Consider the following 17,262-nt stretch of genomic DNA (forward strand, 5'->3'; position numbering starts at 1 on the left):
GGCAGAATCATGTACGCCACCTTGAGATCTTAGGAGGAAAGCTGGGATATAATTGTAACAACATCAACAAGTCAGTTGGAATTCAGTCCCATTGAAACCCATGTGAAGAGTGAGTATGCTGAGGTCCATTAATTTCAATGGGAAACGAATATTTACAACTTCCACATAATGCAACTGATTTAGCCTGACCTCTCCCCACCAACCTACTCTGTTACTTACTGGTAAAAGGGGGGAATGAAGGAGGAATTGGCTTATTTGCAAAGCACACCTAAAGTTTCTTGCCTTCTTCAAGAACCAGGTGTCTTATTGTGGTAAACGGTAAATGCTATTCTGTACTAGAAAATGGTAAACAAAGCCACATCTTTGGCCTTCAGATCCATGGGTCAGTGTCAAAATTACTCTAACCATTTCTGCTTGTTTCCTAAGAAGATTGTCTAAAATTTCCAAAACCTGCTGCAACGGAAAGGCCTGTATTATTTATTTCAGCATATCTTATACAGTGGTGCCTCGCAAGACGAAAATAATCCGTTCAGCGAGTCTCTTTGTCTAGCGTTTTTTTCATCTTGCGAAGCAACCCTATTAGCGGCTTAGCGCTATTAGCGGTTTAGCGGTTTAGCGGCTATTAAAGGCTTAGCGGCTTAGCGGCTAAAAGGCTATTAGCGGCTTAGTGGCTTAGAAAAAGGGGGGAGTGAAAAAAATCGCAAGACTTGCAAGACGTTTTGTCTTGCGAAGCAAGCCCATAGGGAAAATCGTCTTGCGAAGCGCATCGAAAAATGGAAAACCCTTTCGTCTAGCGGGTTTTTCGTCTTGCGAGGCATTCGTCTTGCGGGGCACCACTGTATTTACAAATTAATGTTTTGTTCAGTTCTTCATACAATTGCTCTAATGATTTCTAATTTATGTAGATCATAAGAATTCAGTCTGTCGGTCAAATGTGAGCCTGTCAAATACTAAATAGCAAATGGATGGGTAGTATTCAATCCTAGTTATGCTCAGAGTAGATCTATTGATGGATTTATTGATCTGACTAATTCCTTAATTTCAGTGGGTCTATTCTGAGTAGGACTTAGTTGAATGCAACCGAATGTCTAGGGAGGATTGATAATACAAATAAGCATAGTATTTGAGTCGTGGAAGGGCTTGTCCTTATACTTTGTTTATCTTTATAAAAAGAACTACTCCCCCTCCCCTTGGTGAAAAAGTCCCACTTGACGAATCTCAGCCACCTTCATAGTAATTGCCAAATCAGGGTTTTCACACTTGGCAGCTCCTGCTGTGTGTCACACTGCCCAAAGGAGCATTTTCTGTGTTTGGCTAGTCAACGGATGTTATAATGTTGTGAGTCATGCTTCTGTTGATTTTATAGAACAAACACGGAGTATATATAGAGGTCAATTGGGAGCACACAGGCAGATCCATTGACAGAGGGACCGAAGTGTTCTAAGGCTCCAAGGCTGGGACGCAGAAGCGAAAGAGACAATGAAGAGCTTCCTACTGGCGATTGCGCTCTATGGAGCACTTTCTTGTGCTTTGCCCTTAACCCAGGAAGCTGATCAAGTTGCAGAAGCGGACCTGAACTTTGCCAAGGTAATGGTTGATGGTAGCACAGAGGAGAAACAGAATTCTTCCGGTAGATTGACTAGCAAAAAAAGTAGACAGTTGCTAAATGCCTTGTGCAAAGTGGAATTCAATGTGATTCTTATAGCCTGGGGAAATGTAGATTCAGTCCTCTCCTCCTCAGAGCTGCTGGATGGGTTAATTCTTCATGCATAAATACACCTTAGAGCAACTTCCATTCAGCTGAGGAAGCATGCCTAGGATTGCATTGCTAATATCTGTGAGCTTCAGTTCCTTTGTCGGTAACATGGGTGCAATGGTGAATGACCTTCTTCGTTGCGAACAAAGGCAGAAAGTATGAATGGCTAATTTTAAAATGTGAATGAATATATGTGAAAATAGTTCTATAAGCAATCAAATATATCTTTTCTTCCAATCAGAAATACATAGAAAACTACTATCCTGATTCGGCATCGACGCCTGTCATAAGAAGCAAAGGAAGCGACGATATTCCTGCTGACAAAATACGGCTGATGCAGGAACGCTTTGGGCTGAAAGTGACAGGCAGATTGGATTCAAACACTTTGGCTTTAATGAGGAAGCCCAGGTGTGGGGTTCCTGATGTAGCAGAATACAGCACCTTTCCTGGGGATCCAGCATGGAAGAAAACAAAACTGACATATAGGTAAGGTTTCAGTACACTTAACTGATTTTAAGATGCCATTGGAAGATGCTAGAAATGTTGGCATTCCTCAGAAAGAATAGTAATGGTCTTTCCTCAAAGTTGTCTAGTCCATCATGATTGATCTTCCTGCATAATGAAGAGTTGGGGCACAATTAATTACAGTGCTCCCTTGGTTCTCAAATGACTTGGAACTCAAACACCTTGGTTCTCAAATGCCGAAAACCTGGAAGTAAGTGTTCCGGTTTTCAAACGTTTTTCAGAAGTCGAACATGGCTGTGGCTATTGTTTCCAGGGCACCTGCACCAATCAGAAGCTGTGCCTTGGTTTTCGGACATTTTGGAAGTCAAATGGACTTCCAGAATGGATTAAGTTTGGCGGTTTTGTTTTTGCTACTTAATTTGCTTTTTTATTTTTGAAGCTTTTTTGGTTAATTTGTTTTTGTGACTGTGTGGAACCCAGTTCAGCTATTGATTGATTGATTGTGTGACTGTGGAAATAGATAAAAGGCCCCCATCCAAACAATGACTATCATCAGTGCAGGTAAGAAAAAATAATAATTTTAATTTTAATCATCTACAATACTATCTTATTTATTTTATAGTACAGGACATTGTTGATTGCTTTCATTTTATGGATCAATGGTCTCGTTAGATAGTAAAATTCATGTTAAATTTCTGTTTTAGGGGTTGTTTTTAAAAGTCTGGAATGGATTAATCCATTTTGCATTACTGCCTATGAGGAAAGCGCTCCTTGGTTTTGGAACGCTTTGGTTTGGGAACAGACTTCCGGAAGGGATTAAGTTTGAGAACCAATGTACCACTGTAGTTCATAGTTTGCAAGAAGCATAAAAGCCTGCTCATCATTTCATCGCTTTGATGCACCTAGAAATACAAGGAGCATGGATTTTGTGTCAGATGTGCTGAGATGTAGAAAGATGTCCCTCTTTCACCAGAGACTTTGAAAGCTGTGTGGTGCCATTTCTTTCATACGTACATTTTCTTTACAACTCTGTGTTTCACAGCGTTCTGAATTACACGCCAGACATGGACCGCACTGACGTAGATGTTGCCATCGAGAGAGCTTGGAAAGTTTGGAGTGATGTGACTCCCCTGACCTTCACCAGGGTTTATGGGAAACCTGCAGATATTGAGATCTCCTTTGCTGCTAGATGTAAGTAAACCACACACAAATAGATATAGGTATTTTTACTCAGGCTCCTGGCCAGGCGACTTATACACATATTCTTTGATTTATTTATTTTTAAAGCTCATGGTGACTATATCCCGTTCGATGGACCAGGTGGGCAGCTGGCTCATGCATTTTCACCTGCCTATGGTGGAAATGCCCATTTCGATGAGGATGAATCCTGGGTGCAGGATTTAACAGGTAATTTGTTTACTTTTGTCTCAATATATTCAGCTGTACACTTGCTTGTAATGGCTTTCAGTGTGACTCTTATTTACATATACTGCAAAATAGTGAGACACAGATACCATTCTAATCCTAGGATATAAAAATGCTTACCGTATTTTTCTGTGTATAAGATGCCCCCGTGTATAAGACGACCCCTATTTTTTTAAACCCAAAATTAAGAAATTAAGTTGTTTAGCTTTTTTGGGGGGGTGGGGTAGGTCACTTCCACCAATCGCTCACCCGCCTGCCCATCACTGCTGATCGCTTGCCACAGCCACTGCTGATCGCACACCTCGCCGCAGCCGCCAATGGTCTGCCCTCTTGCCGCCACCAACAGCCCACCCGCCCACTTGCCACAGCCGCCAATCGCCTGCCCACCTTGCCACAGCCAATCACCAGCAGGCCTTGCCGCAGCCACCAATCACCCGCCCAATCACCGCTGCCAATCTCCTGCTTGCTGTTGCCATTAATCGCACGTCCCCCCTCTGCATTCACTATCTGTGTATAAGACGACACCCAATTTTTGCCTGATTTTTTTTAGCAAAAAGCATCACCTTATACATGGAAAAATATGGTGTGTGTTTAGGGGCCTTCCTCTACATTTCTGACATACAAAAGCAACCTGTCTTCAGATGGCCAAACTATGGGAGTCACTACTACAAGATGCTGCAATGGCCCCCAGTGTGGGTGGCCTTAAAGGCGATTAGACAAATTCATGGGGGATAAGCCTATCAGTGGCTTCTAGTGCATCCCAACTTCATGACTCTAATAGCAGTTGCTAAGAATTGCAAGTGGAAAAGGCACTGTTGCTCTCAGATCATGTCTGAGGCTTCTGGAGGCTGCTCCATTAGGACAAATGGAGTGTTGCCTCCTTCAGCCTTCCTTCCTTTTGGCCTGCAACCATTCTGACGGGCGGCCCTGCCTTTCAGCTTCCCGCTCCTTAATCTCAGTGCCCTTGCAGAACTCAGCAGGGAGGTGGATGGGGACAACCCTGGAATTAGTAAGCTCTGACTGTCATTGGCGCTGGCTGAGTCTGCTGCTTGCCCTTCTGCCTCCAACTTTACCAGTCCCAATGAGTGACAGTCCCCACTGCCACTGTGAGCACAGCATGTGAGTTTAGATGGGTCTTGGGTGCTTATCTAGCAGGACTCTTCTGGTGTTCATGGCATTTATTACTTCAAAAATCATGTCTGATAGGAGCTTTTTCTTCAGAAGCCTAATCTGTAAGGATGGAGAAACATATTCTGGTCCATGTCACTTACACATTTGTTCACTCATGGGGCTGTTCCATCCAATATTTCTATTCTTCTCAAAAAAAAGTAAAGCTACAAAAAAAATTCAAAATATATATACAGTTAAATGTATCTTTTTGAATGCGCCAGTAGCGGTTTAGTCCTGCTGGCCACATGACCCGGAAAACTGTCTGTGGACAAACACCGGCTCCTTCAGCCTGAAAGCAAGATGAGCGCCGCAACCCCATAGTCGTCTTTGACTGGACTTAACAGTCCAGGGGTCCTTTACCTTTACCTTACCCCTAAATATATGTTGCAAAACATATTACCTCTCAATAATACACAATTTAAAATGCAGAAAGGCATCACATTAGAAACACAAAATCTGCTGGCTAGATACATTCTGCCACACATTAAGCTGGAAAAGGTTGAACTGGGTCATTCCCTAGTGGAATTTGCCAAAATTGAATCCTTAAAGTCCCCCAAGTATATATTTCACTATCTTATACCCAGGTGAGCTTCACAAGTACTCACAATCTTCCTGTTTCCTTTTAGGAGTCAACCTTTTCCTTGTTGCTGCTCATGAGTTTGGCCACTCACTGGGTCTCAGGCATTCTGGCATTTGGGGGGCTCTGATGTTTCCAACTTATCAAGCTACGGACCCGCAAAACTTCAGGCTTCACCAAGATGACATTGAAGGCATCCAGTCCCTTTATGGTAAGTACAGACTCCCAGATGATTGTGTGGATTTATTCCATGCAAGAAGAGCACTGGCCTGGACCCTTAGCCTAAGGACATTCCCAGAAGGGAAATTGCCCATCACTTTCTCCTGCCTGCTGTTCCAGCAGAAGAAACTCTGGAGAGTGGCCTTCTGAACAATATGGTATGGAGAGACTGTGGAAGACAGTGGCATAAAACTTGACTTCCATGAAATTCCTTAAAGTAACTTAGAGTCTGAGGACAATTCCTCCTCTTCCTCCCAGCACCCCCCACATGCTCTTTCTCGTTTATTTATTTTTAGGAAGGCCCTTTAAACCTCAAGAGAGGCTTTTCAGGGGCACCGGTGGCTGGGCAAGAGAAGGGATTGGGAACTCTCTTTCTGTGAATTTCCTTAGTTTGGGATTCTAGTTCAGCTCACCACCTGATGTGAATTGGCAGAGCCAACCTGTTATTTCATCCATTATCGGGTTTGGCCATCATCTAGTGAAGCCTCTTGCTCTGAGCTGCATCTTGCAAAACCTGCTTGTTCTTCAGCTCTTCTCTTTAACCCCTTTTCAAGGACCCCCTGAAGGTGGTGAGAATGGTGATGGTGATGACAGTTCATCAGGAAACCCAGAGCCGGCAACAGAGGCACCATCCACAGACTTGTGTGACCCTCGCTTGGCTTTTGATGCTGTTTGCTCTCTCCGAGGGGAAACCATGTTCTTTAAAAACAAGTAAGTTATCTCCAGGGGATAAGTTATCTCCAAGGGACGCGGCTGGCGCTGTGGGTTAAACCACAGTGCCTAGGACTTGCCAATCAGAAGGTGGGCGGTTCGAATCCCTGCGACGGGGTCAGCTCCTGTTGCTCGGTCCCTGCTCCTGCCAACCTAGCAGTTCAAAAGGACATCAAAGTGCAAGTAGATAAATAGGTACCGATCCGGTGGGAAGGTAAACAGCATTTCCGTGCGCTGCTCTGGTTCGCCAGAAGCGGCTTAGTCATGCTGGCCACATGACCCGGAAGCTGTACGCTGGCTCCCTCGGCCACTAAAGCGAGATGAGCACCACAACCCCAGAGTCAGCCACAAGTGGAACTAATGGTCAGGGTTAAGTTACCTACAAAGCACTGACATCTTTTATTTCTAATTCAAAGTCACGCCCAACCCCTCCAGCTGCATTTCAACCCAAAGCACTGGAAGATGATATCTGGATGTTCCCTTTCGTTTTGTTGGGCTTTACTGCTACTTCAGATGAGTTTAATTGTTGGCCTGTCATCTTGGTTTGCCATTCCTTGTCTTCTTTCCATCTCCGGGCTACTAGCATCCGGGCGGCTGTTGTTCCGTACATAAAAAGTCTATGCCAAAATGGCAAAACTGACCAGAAAACTCAGAAACCAAGAGGATAAAAACTTTATGAAAGAATGGGGGGAAATGATAAGTTATCTAGGAGACCACTGCAAACAAATGGAAACATTGACAGGATTTTTATTTCACTTGTAGTGTAACAGTTACCATGGATAATATGGATTGATATAACGCTTAGAGTTTGGAAGTATATGCAGTTTGAAATGTTTAACATGGGACCCCATGGGGGAGGGGTTCCAAAATTCGGAGTAATCTCTGTTTATGGATATATATTTGAATTTTTTAAAAAATATATAATTTTGTATTTGTAAAATCAAATAAAAATGATTTCAAAATAACAATTAAAAATAATAATTGTTGACCTGTCAGTAGCCCAGTGAATTTTACATATTTGTAGAGCTTGCTACAAATATGTGTAATAAACAGAGAAAACCACCTTATACTGAGTCAGACCACTGAGTGACCTAGTTCAGTATTGTCTACACTGCTGAGTGAAAGCTTTCCTGGGTTTGAGACTGGGCAACTCTCCCAGACCTATCTGGTGATGTCAGGGATTGGATCTGGGACCTCCTGTATGCTAAGCTGGTGATCTACCATTGAGGTTCTTGCGTTGCACGGGGTCAGACTAGATGACCCTCAGGATCCCTTCCAACGCTGCAGTTCTATGATTCTGTGTTTCTAAACATCCACATTGTCTCCCCCAGCTTTTTCTGGAGAAAGAATCCCCAGAGAAGAGATGTTGATAAGGTTCCTATTTCTGCTTTCTGGCCAGCTTTGAGCAAGGGCATAGACGCTGCGTATGAAGTTAAGGCTGATGACACAGTGTTTCTCTTCAAAGGTAAATGTTGTGAGTATGAGTGAATGGCAAGTAAAGAAGCTAAGAAGGAGTTGAGTGGAGGGTGTCATGTTATTAAGCAGAAATAGCTGTGCAAGAGTCTACAGAATGTTACTTACCGAATCCTAAGCTACAAAGTGTGGCTGTTAGAATGCCGTATTAAGACCTTGGGAGGCTAGGGCTGAAGTCCTAACTCAGTCCTAACCTATTTTACAGGATTACTGTCAGGTTTTTAAAACTCTTTGAAGGAAAAGGTGGGATATAAGCAGAATAATACTGTATATAAATAAAATAAAATTCTGGGCTGCTGTTAGTGAAACTACTTCATGTTTCTTAGGAAATCAGTCCCAGACCTCCTTAATATGTTGTTGTTGTTGTTGTTGTTATTTGTACCACACCTATCTGACTGGGTCGCCCCAGCCATTTATTTATTTACTAAAACCACATAAATGCTATTTTTGACATACCCATCATGAAGTTTTAAAGAAACATTACATAAATATGACTTCAATATGTAACTTGCAAAATAAATAGATGAGCAGCCAGCATTAGGCCAAAAGAGACATATTATTATAGTCAAGTGGTATCAATATCCTGGAAAGGCCTAAGGAAATCAATAGGTTTCTACCAAGGTACACAAATACCACCTGTACTGGTTCCTGCCTTGATTCAGAGGAAAGATGATTCCAAACAGGATCTTTCTTGTGTAAGCTAATAAAGGCTAGTAGATTATAACAAAGGGAATTAATAATAATAATAATAATAATAATAATAATAATAATAATAATAATATAATAATAATAATAATAATAATAATAATAATAATAATAATAATAATAATAATAAATTTTATTTATATCCCGCCCTCCCCAGCCGAAGCCGGGCTCAGGGCGGCTAACAACAATCAAATAATCAGTCAAATAATCACACAATCTAAAAATGTTTCATTATAAAAATTAATTAAATCAAATTGATGGCAACCAATTAAGCAAAATTCTGTGCAGGTTGCCAGAGGAGGGAGTCAGGCTGCGCCCTGACCAAAAGCCTGGCGGAACAACTCTGTCTTGCAGGCCCTGCGGAAAGATGTCAGGTCCCGCAGGGCCCTAGTCTCTTGTGACAGAGCATTCCACCAGTTTGGAGCAGCAGCCGAGAAGGCCCTGGCTCTAGTTGAGGCCAGCCTAACCTCTCTGAGGCCTGGGACCTTGAGGATGTTATTTTATTATTATTATTATTATTATTATTATTATTATTATTATTATTATTATTATTATTATTATTTGTATACTGCCCTATACCCATAGATCGCAGGGTGCTTCACAACATTCAGGAATCCTGGGCTCTCTCATTCAGATTTGTTCCATCTTCATGCAAAGCTCTCTCAATCATTTTTCTTTCTTTCTGTCTTTTGCTTAACAGGACACAAGTATTGGTCCACCAAGGGAAATATTATACAGAGAGGCTTCCCCAAGAATATTCACAGCCTGGGCCTCCCCAAAAGTGTTAAGAGTATTGATGCAGCTGCTCATGACAGCAGCTCAAAGAAGACATATTTCTTCTCTGGAAACAGTTACTGGAGGTAAGGGGAACTTACCTAGCTCAAGTGGAGCAATCCAGAAAGTTCATTGAGAAGCTCTTTAATTCAGAAATGAGGAACTGGTGGTCCTCAAGACGCCATTGGACTCCAAAGCATATCAGCCCCAGCAAAAGTTGCCAATGGGCAGGGATGTTGAGAGCTGTAGTCTCAGTAACATCTGGAGGACCAACCCTCCTTTAAATCCTTTGCAACTGAAATGCAAATAATGTACAGTGGTACCTCGAGTTACATAGGCTTCAGGTTACACATGCTTCAGGTTACACACTCCGCTAACCCAGAAATAGTTCCTCGGGTTAAGTACTTTGCTTCAGGATGAGAACAGAAATCGTGCTCCAGCAGTGCGGCAGCAGGAGGCCCCGTTAGCTAAAGTGGTGCTTCAGGTTAAGAACAGTTTCAGATTAAGAACGGACCTCAGGAACGAATTAAGTACTTATCCCAAGGTAGAAGAAGAAGAAGAAGAGTTTGGATTTGATATCCCGCCTTTCACTCCCCTTCAGGAGTCTCAAAGCGGCTAACAATCTCCTTTCCCTTCCTCCCCCACAACAAACAGTCTGTGAGGTGAGTGGGGCTGAGAGACTTCACAGAAGTGTGACTGGCCCAAGGTCACCCAGCAGCTGCATGTGGAGGAGCGGAGACGCGAACCTGGTTACCCAGATTACGTGACTACCGCTCTTAACCACTACACCACACTGTATCACGTGGTTCTTGCTGCTTTGCCACACATCCCAGAACCATGCAAGACACCTTTGTTTAAAAACCCCCAGTGAAGGAAAGTCCTTACACTTTACATATGTAGGTTCACATATAAGGAGTTTTCAATGTAGCTGTTTCTGCTGGTGCAAAGAGTGATGAATTCTCGACCCATTCATTTCTTTAGATATGATGAAGCCCAGAAGTCCATGGAAAAAGGCTACCCAAGAAAGATATCAGCTGACTTCCACCAGGTTGGCTCCAAGGTGGATGCTGCTTTTCTGAACCATGGTGAGCAAATGACCATCTTCATGGTGCTAGCCTATTAAACAGTATTTTCTTCTGTGTGATGGTGAGATCACAGGAGGACTTGACCACATCTGCGAATGTGGCAAGTTGCTCAATGACCTGAGCATCTCAGAACTGCTCCCTTGGCCATGGTCCATGTCAGGATCTAAAAAGCAGGTCTTAGCTCAGAGCCAGGTTGGTAGCTGAGTACCAAAGTTCCTAGGGTCAGTCCCTAGTGTCTCCCATTCGGCCTGGGAAAACCTCCTGTCTGAGACTGTTTTCTTGCCCACAAAGATAATTTTCAAATTAACAGGACCGCTGTCATAGAGGACTCTGTGAAGACTACAGTGCTTGCTTGGCATGAGTGATAGTGCAACTGAGTGTGCAATTTCCCCAGAGGCAGAAAGTTTCCCCAGAGGCAGTATGTTTCCGAGCACAATTCAAAGGGTTGGTGCTGACCTTTAAAGCCCTAAATGGCCTCGGCCCAGTATACCTGAAGTAGCGTCTCCACCCCCATCGTTCAGCCCAGACACTGAGGTCCAGTGCCGAGGGCTTTCTGGCAGTTCCCTCACTACAAGAAGCGAAGCTAAGGGGAACCAGGCAGAGGGCCTTCTTGGTAGTGGCACCCGCCCTGTGGAATGCCCTCCCATCAGATGTCAAGGAAATAAACAACTATCTGAGTTTTAGAAGACATCTGAAGGCAACCCTGTTTAGGGAAGTTTTTAATGACTGATGTTTTAATGTATTTTTAATCATTTGTTGGAAGCCACCCAGAGTGGCTGGGGAAACCCAGCCAGATGGGCAGGGTATAAATAATAAATTATTATAAAATTATTATTATTATTTTGAAAAACAACTGATCAGGGACTGACTCCACTCAGTGGATCTGAATCCTCTTGGTCCTACAATTGGAAGCTACTTTGCTGTTTATGTTGGTATCCATTGACGAAGAAATAATCAATAGCAGAAAGCCACTGAGAATATTCCTGCTGGGTATGGTTCCAAAGGGAGGTATTTCCAAGCTTAGGGGAAACTCAAGGTTTGTAGAAGTACGAAGGAATTGTTGGAGGAGGATGCAGAACAGCCCACGGCTGACATGGGAAAGGAGGCGAAAAGGAAATTGGCAGGGGGAGGTTTGGTTGGAATGGAGCATTGTGGTGGAGGAGAGCAGTCAGGAAGCAAGTCTTACTGGAAAAGTGAGTACAGTGGTACCTCGGGTTACATACGCTTCAGGTTACAGACTCCGCTAACCCAGAAATAGTACCTCGGGTTAAGAACTTTGCTTCAGGATGAGAACAGAAATTGTGCTCTGGCGGCGTAGCGGCAGTGGGAGGCCCCATTAGCTAAAGTGGTGCTTCAGGTTAAGAACATTTTCAGGTTAAGAACGGACCTCCAGAACGAATTAAGTTCTTAACCAGAGGTACCACTGTAGGCTCATTCTACACTGATGTGTTTTGTAGGGTTTTGAGAGCTTCCGTCATCCATTAGATCCACAGTTTTCACTCTCCCTCATTTTTCTTTTCAGGTCATTTCTATTTATTCATTGGCTCAGAGCAATATGAGTTTGACAGCAGAACCAAAAGCTTTATTGGCATCAAGAAGAGCAACAGCTGGTTTGGGTGCCAATGACACGGGACAAAGAGTGATGCAACCCAGAAGAAGGGAATCTCCTGGGCATTGTGTTTGTTGGCCTGTCCTGTGGTTGCATGAGCCACGGAACAAGCTGCGTTTTGAATAAGGAGCTTCTAAAATGGAAATTCCCCACTGTTTTAAACTTACGATAGATCTCAATTATTATTATTTTTTTAAAAAATAATCCTGTTTCTATCTCTTTTATTTCAATGTTCATTTTACTTTTTGTAAACTGTTTATAGGTTTTTTTAAAATCAAGCAGTATATAACTTTTGTTACATAAATTAATAGATATTTAATATAAATTATTGCTGCAAAGAATATGTATGTTGTATGCTACTTTGTAATAAAGTGGATTTTTATTATTATTGTTGTTGTTGGTATATGATTACTATTGTTATCGTTAATTGCGGTTCATCATGAGGTCTCAGGGCAAGTTACAATTATATAAAATACAATTTGAAAATCAGTTAAAATTACTTCATTTGTGAGAATAGGGTGGATACTAAAATACGTATCCCATGTGTAAAGGGTCAGGGTAAGGTGGGTCTTCAGCAAAAGATAAAACTACATAATGAAGGTGTCAGAAAGAGTTCTGCCCCAATGACCAGCACTGGCTCTCCTCAATCTCTTCATGGGATCCAAAATTAACTCAGATTTCTAATCTTAAATTTAGTCCTCCACATTCCTCATATTAACTTGACTGTGTGACTTCTCCTTCCCTGTAGGGTCGTGGGTGAGCTTTTCCTGAATCATCACTTTATCTTTTTCCTAAAAGAGGAAACTTGCTTTTCAAGAAAAAAAGGAAATGTCTTTAAGAAGTAACCCATGAGACCATACCATTTATGGATGTATGAAATATATTACACAGAACAGCCCATAGGCTGTACCAACAGTTACCAGTTACACATTTTTTTACATTGGAGAAAAAGGTGTTTTTCATAATAAAATTTCATTAATTTCATTTCAAGCAGATAATAATAATAATAAATTATTATTTATACCCTGCCCATCTGGCTGGGTTTCCCCAGCCACTCTGGGCAGCTTCCAACAGAATATTAAAATACAATAGTCTATTAAACATTTAAAGCTTCCCTAAACAGGGCTGCCTTCAGATGTCTTCTAAAAGTCTGGTAGTTGTTTTTCTCTTTGACATCTGGTGGGAGGGCGTTCTACAGGGCGGGTGCCACTACCGAGAAGGCCCTCTGCCTGGTTCCCTGTAACTTGGCTTTTCACAGCGAGGGAACCGCCAGAAGGCCCTCGGTGCTGGACTTCAGTGTCCGGGCAGAACAATGGGGGTGGAGACGCTCCTTCAGGTACACTGGACCGAGGCCATTTAGGGCTTTAAAGGTCAGCACCAACACTTTGAATTGTGCTCGGAAATGTACTGGGAGCCAATGTAGGCCTTTCAAGACCAGTGTTATGTGGTCTCGGTGGCCACTCCCAGTCACCAGTCTAGCTGCCGCATTCTGGATTAGTTGTAGTTTCCTGGTCACCTTCAAAGGTAGCCCCACATAGAGCGCATTGCAGTAGTCCAAGTGGGAGATAACTAGAGCATGCACCATTCTTGCGGGACAGTCCACAGACAGGCAGGGTCTCAGCCTACGTACCAGATTGAGCTGGTAGACAGCTGCCCTGGACACAGAATTGACCTGCGCCTCCATGGACAGCTGTGAATCCAGAATGACTCCTAGGCTGTGCACCTGGTCCTTCAGGGGCACAGTTACCCCATTCAGGACCAGGGAGTCCTCTATACCTGCCCGCCTCCTGTCCCCCCAAAACAGTCCTTATGTCTTGTCAGGATTCAACCTCAATCTGTTAGCCACCATCCATTCTCCACCGCCTCCAGACACTCACACAGGACCTTCACCACCTTCACTGGTTCTGATTTGAAAGAGAGGTAGAGCTGGGTATCATCCGCATACTGATGAACACCCAGCCCAAACCCCCTGATGATCTCTCCCAGCGGCTGCATGTAGATGTTGAAAAGCATGGGGGAGAGGGCAGAACCCTGAGGCACCCCACAAGTGAGAGCCATGGGGTCTGAACACTCATCCCCCACCACCACTTTCTAAACACGGCCCAGGAGGAAGGAGCAGAACCACTGTATAACAGTGCCCCCAGCTCCCAGCCCCTCTAGACGGTCCAGAAGGATGTTATGGTCAATGGTGTCAAAAGCCGCTGAGAGATCCAGCAGAACTAGGAAACAGCTCTCACCTTTGTCCCTAGCCCGCCGGAGATCATCGACCAGTGCGACCAAGGCAGTTTCAGTCCCATGATGAGGCCTGAATCCTGACTGGAAGGGATCCAAATGGTCCGCTTCTTCCAGGCATGCCTGGAGTTGTTCAGCAACCACTCGCTCAATCGCCTTGCCCAAGAATTGAAGATTTGAGACTGGGCGATAGTTGGACATATTGGCAGCATCTAAAGGTGGTTTTTTAAGAAGCAGTTTGATAACCGCCTCTTCCAGTGGGTCTGGGAAGGCTCCCTCACAGAGAGGAGGAGGAGAAGTAGAAGTAGAAGTAGAAGAAGAAGAGGAGGAGGAGGAGGAGGAGGAGGAGGAGGAGGAGTTTGGATTTGATATCCCGCCTTTCACTCCCCTTCAGGAGTATCAAAGTGGCTAACATTCTTCTTTCCCTTCCTCCCCCACAACAAACACTCTGTGAGGTGAGTGGGGCTGAGAGACTTCAAAGAAGTGTGACTGACCCAAGGTCACCCAGCAGCTGCATGTGGAGGAGCGGAGACGCGAACCCAGTTCCCCAGATTACGAGTCTAACGCTCTTAACCACTACACCACACTGGCTCTCAAGAAGCATTCACCACCCTGCGAAGCCCATCGCCCAGCCCTTCCTGGCTAGCCTTTATAAGCCAGGGTGGGCAAGGATCAAGAAGATCCTTAGGGCAAGTTACAATTATTTAAAATACAATTTGAAAATACGTATCCCATGTGTAAAGGGTCAGGGTAAGGTGGGACTTCAGCAAAAGACAAACTACATAATGAAGGTGTCAGAAAAAGTTCCGCCCAAATGGCCAGCGCTGGCTCTCCTCAATCTCTTCATGGGATCCAAAATTAACTCAGATTTCTGATCTTAAATTTAGTCCTCCACATTCCTCATATTAATTTGAATGTGTGGCTTCTCCTTCCCTGTAGGGTCGTGGGTGAGCTTTTCCTGAATCATCACTTTATCTTTTTGCCAAAAGAGGAAACTTTCTTTTCAAGAAAAAAAAAAGGAAATGACTTTAAGTTAAAGAAGTAACCCATGAGACCATACCATTTATGGATGTATGAAATATATTACACAGAACAGCCCATAGGCTGTACCAACAGTTACCAGTTACACATTTTTTTACATTGGAGAAAAAGGTGCTTTTCATAATAAAATTTCATTAATTTCATTAATTAATTTCATTTCAATAGCTATAAGCAGCTAGGAAAAACGGATTAAAACTACGTCAACTTTCTAAGCAGCTGGTTAGGCTTGTTTAGAGCATAATATTTTTCTCAAGAGGTGAGAAAAGAGCTTGACCTCAATAAGCAGGGAGTTCCTTTTTTAAAAAAAATAATATTTATTACTTTTCCAACAATTTAAACACACACACACACAAAAAGAAAAAAGAACAATACAATACAAAAACACTACATAACACATTAAACTAACAAAACAAAACAAAAACAGGTTAAAAGACATTAAACAATTTCAATATCTTATCTTTCATTCACTTATTTCAGTGACCTCCTCACACCTCCCTTTTTGTATTCCACTTCTGTTGATTGTTTCAGCAATTCCTTTCCATCTTCCTCTGCTTTCTATCCTTTAATTATCTTAACAGATTCTAACCTTATTTTTCCCTTTAATACTCTATTAATCTATTTATACTTAATTCCTTACAGCATTTCTACTAGAGCCATATAACTTCATTCCAACATTTTTCTAACATTCATTAATTTTACAATATTTCTGTAAATAGTCTTTAAACTTTTTCCAGTCTTCTTCCACCGACTCTTCTCCCTGGTCTCGGATTCTGCCAGTCATTTCCGCCAATTCCATATAGTCCATCAACTTCATCTGCCATTCTTCCCGAGTGGGTAAATCTTGTGTCTTCCAATACTTCGCGATGAGTATTCTTGCTGCTGTTGTTGCATACATAAAAAAAGTTCTATCCTTCTTTGACACCAATTGGCCAACCATGCCCAGGAGAAAGGCCTCTGGTTTCTTCAGAAAGGTATATTTAAATACCTTTTTTATTTCGTTATAGATCATCTCCCAGAATGTCTTAATCTTTGGGCATGTCCACCAAAGGTGAAAGAATGTACCTTCAGTCTCATTACATTTCCAACATTTATTGTCGGGCAAATGATAAATTTTTGCAAGCTTGACTGGTGTCATATACCACCTATAAATCATTTTCATTAAATTTTCTCTTAGGACATTACATGCCGTGAATTTTAATATGCAATTAGGTAAATCTCCAGGACCAGATGGTTTGACTTCAAGATATTATAGATCCTTGAAAGAATGGTTAATACAACCATTGAAGGAAGTCTGTAATGAAATATTGGAAGGGAGAAAGGCACCAGAGTCGTGGAAGGAAGCTTACATTACACTTATACTGAAAACAGAGACTCAAAAGACACAGCTTAAGAACTACCGCCCTATATCGCTGCGTAACGTGAATTACAAAATTTTTGCAGATATTTTGGCTAAAAGATTAAAAAAGGTGTTAGTAGAAGAAATTCATAAAGACCAAGCGGGCTTTCTCCCGGGCAGACATTTGTCTGACAACATGAGGAATATAATTAATATTCTAGAAAAACTTCAAGTGAATATCAATACTAAGGCAGTTTTGATATTTGTGGACGCAGAGAAAGCCTTTGACAACATTTCTTGGAGCTTTATGAAGAAGAATCTACAGGGGATGGGGGTAGGTCAAGGTTTTGAAAATGGTATAGGTGCAATTTATTCAGAACAAAAGGCAAAATTAATTGTGAACAATGTGGTGACAGAAGAATTTAAGATTGAGAAAGGGACACGACAAGGTTGCCCAATTTCTCCATTGCTCTTTATATCGGTCCTTGAGGTCTTGTTAAATATGATTAGGAAGGACCAAGAGGTTAAAGGTATACAAGTGGGAGCTAAACAGTACAAACTGAAAGCATTTGCTGATGACTTAGTATCGACTTTACAGGAGCCAGAATCTAGTACTAAAAGGGTATTGGAACTGATTCAAGAATTTGGACAGGTAGCAGGTTTTAAGTTGAACAAGATGAAAAC

General features: G+C 42.5%; 1 protein-coding gene across 1 annotated transcript; it reads left to right on the forward strand.

Moving 5' to 3' along the window:
- Positions 1–1,327: 1,327 nt before the first annotated feature.
- LOC308588945 (stromelysin-1-like) lies at positions 1,328–12,357 on the forward strand. Its single transcript, XM_081197684.1, has 10 exons — positions 1,328–1,587; positions 1,998–2,242; positions 3,264–3,412; positions 3,509–3,628; positions 5,443–5,604; positions 6,167–6,323; positions 7,655–7,788; positions 9,202–9,361; positions 10,257–10,360; positions 11,883–12,357. Exons 1-10 carry the CDS (start codon positions 1,480–1,482, stop codon positions 11,984–11,986), a joined length of 1,443 nt encoding a protein of 480 aa, XP_081053810.1. The 5' UTR covers positions 1,328–1,479; the 3' UTR covers positions 11,987–12,357.
- The last annotated feature ends 4,905 nt before the right edge of the window (positions 12,358–17,262 follow it).

The sequence above is a fragment of the Podarcis bocagei genome (assembly GCF_964188305.1).
Source record: "Podarcis bocagei genome assembly, chromosome: 6".
In the NCBI taxonomy this organism is placed as follows: Eukaryota; Metazoa; Chordata; class Lepidosauria; order Squamata; family Lacertidae; genus Podarcis; species Podarcis bocagei.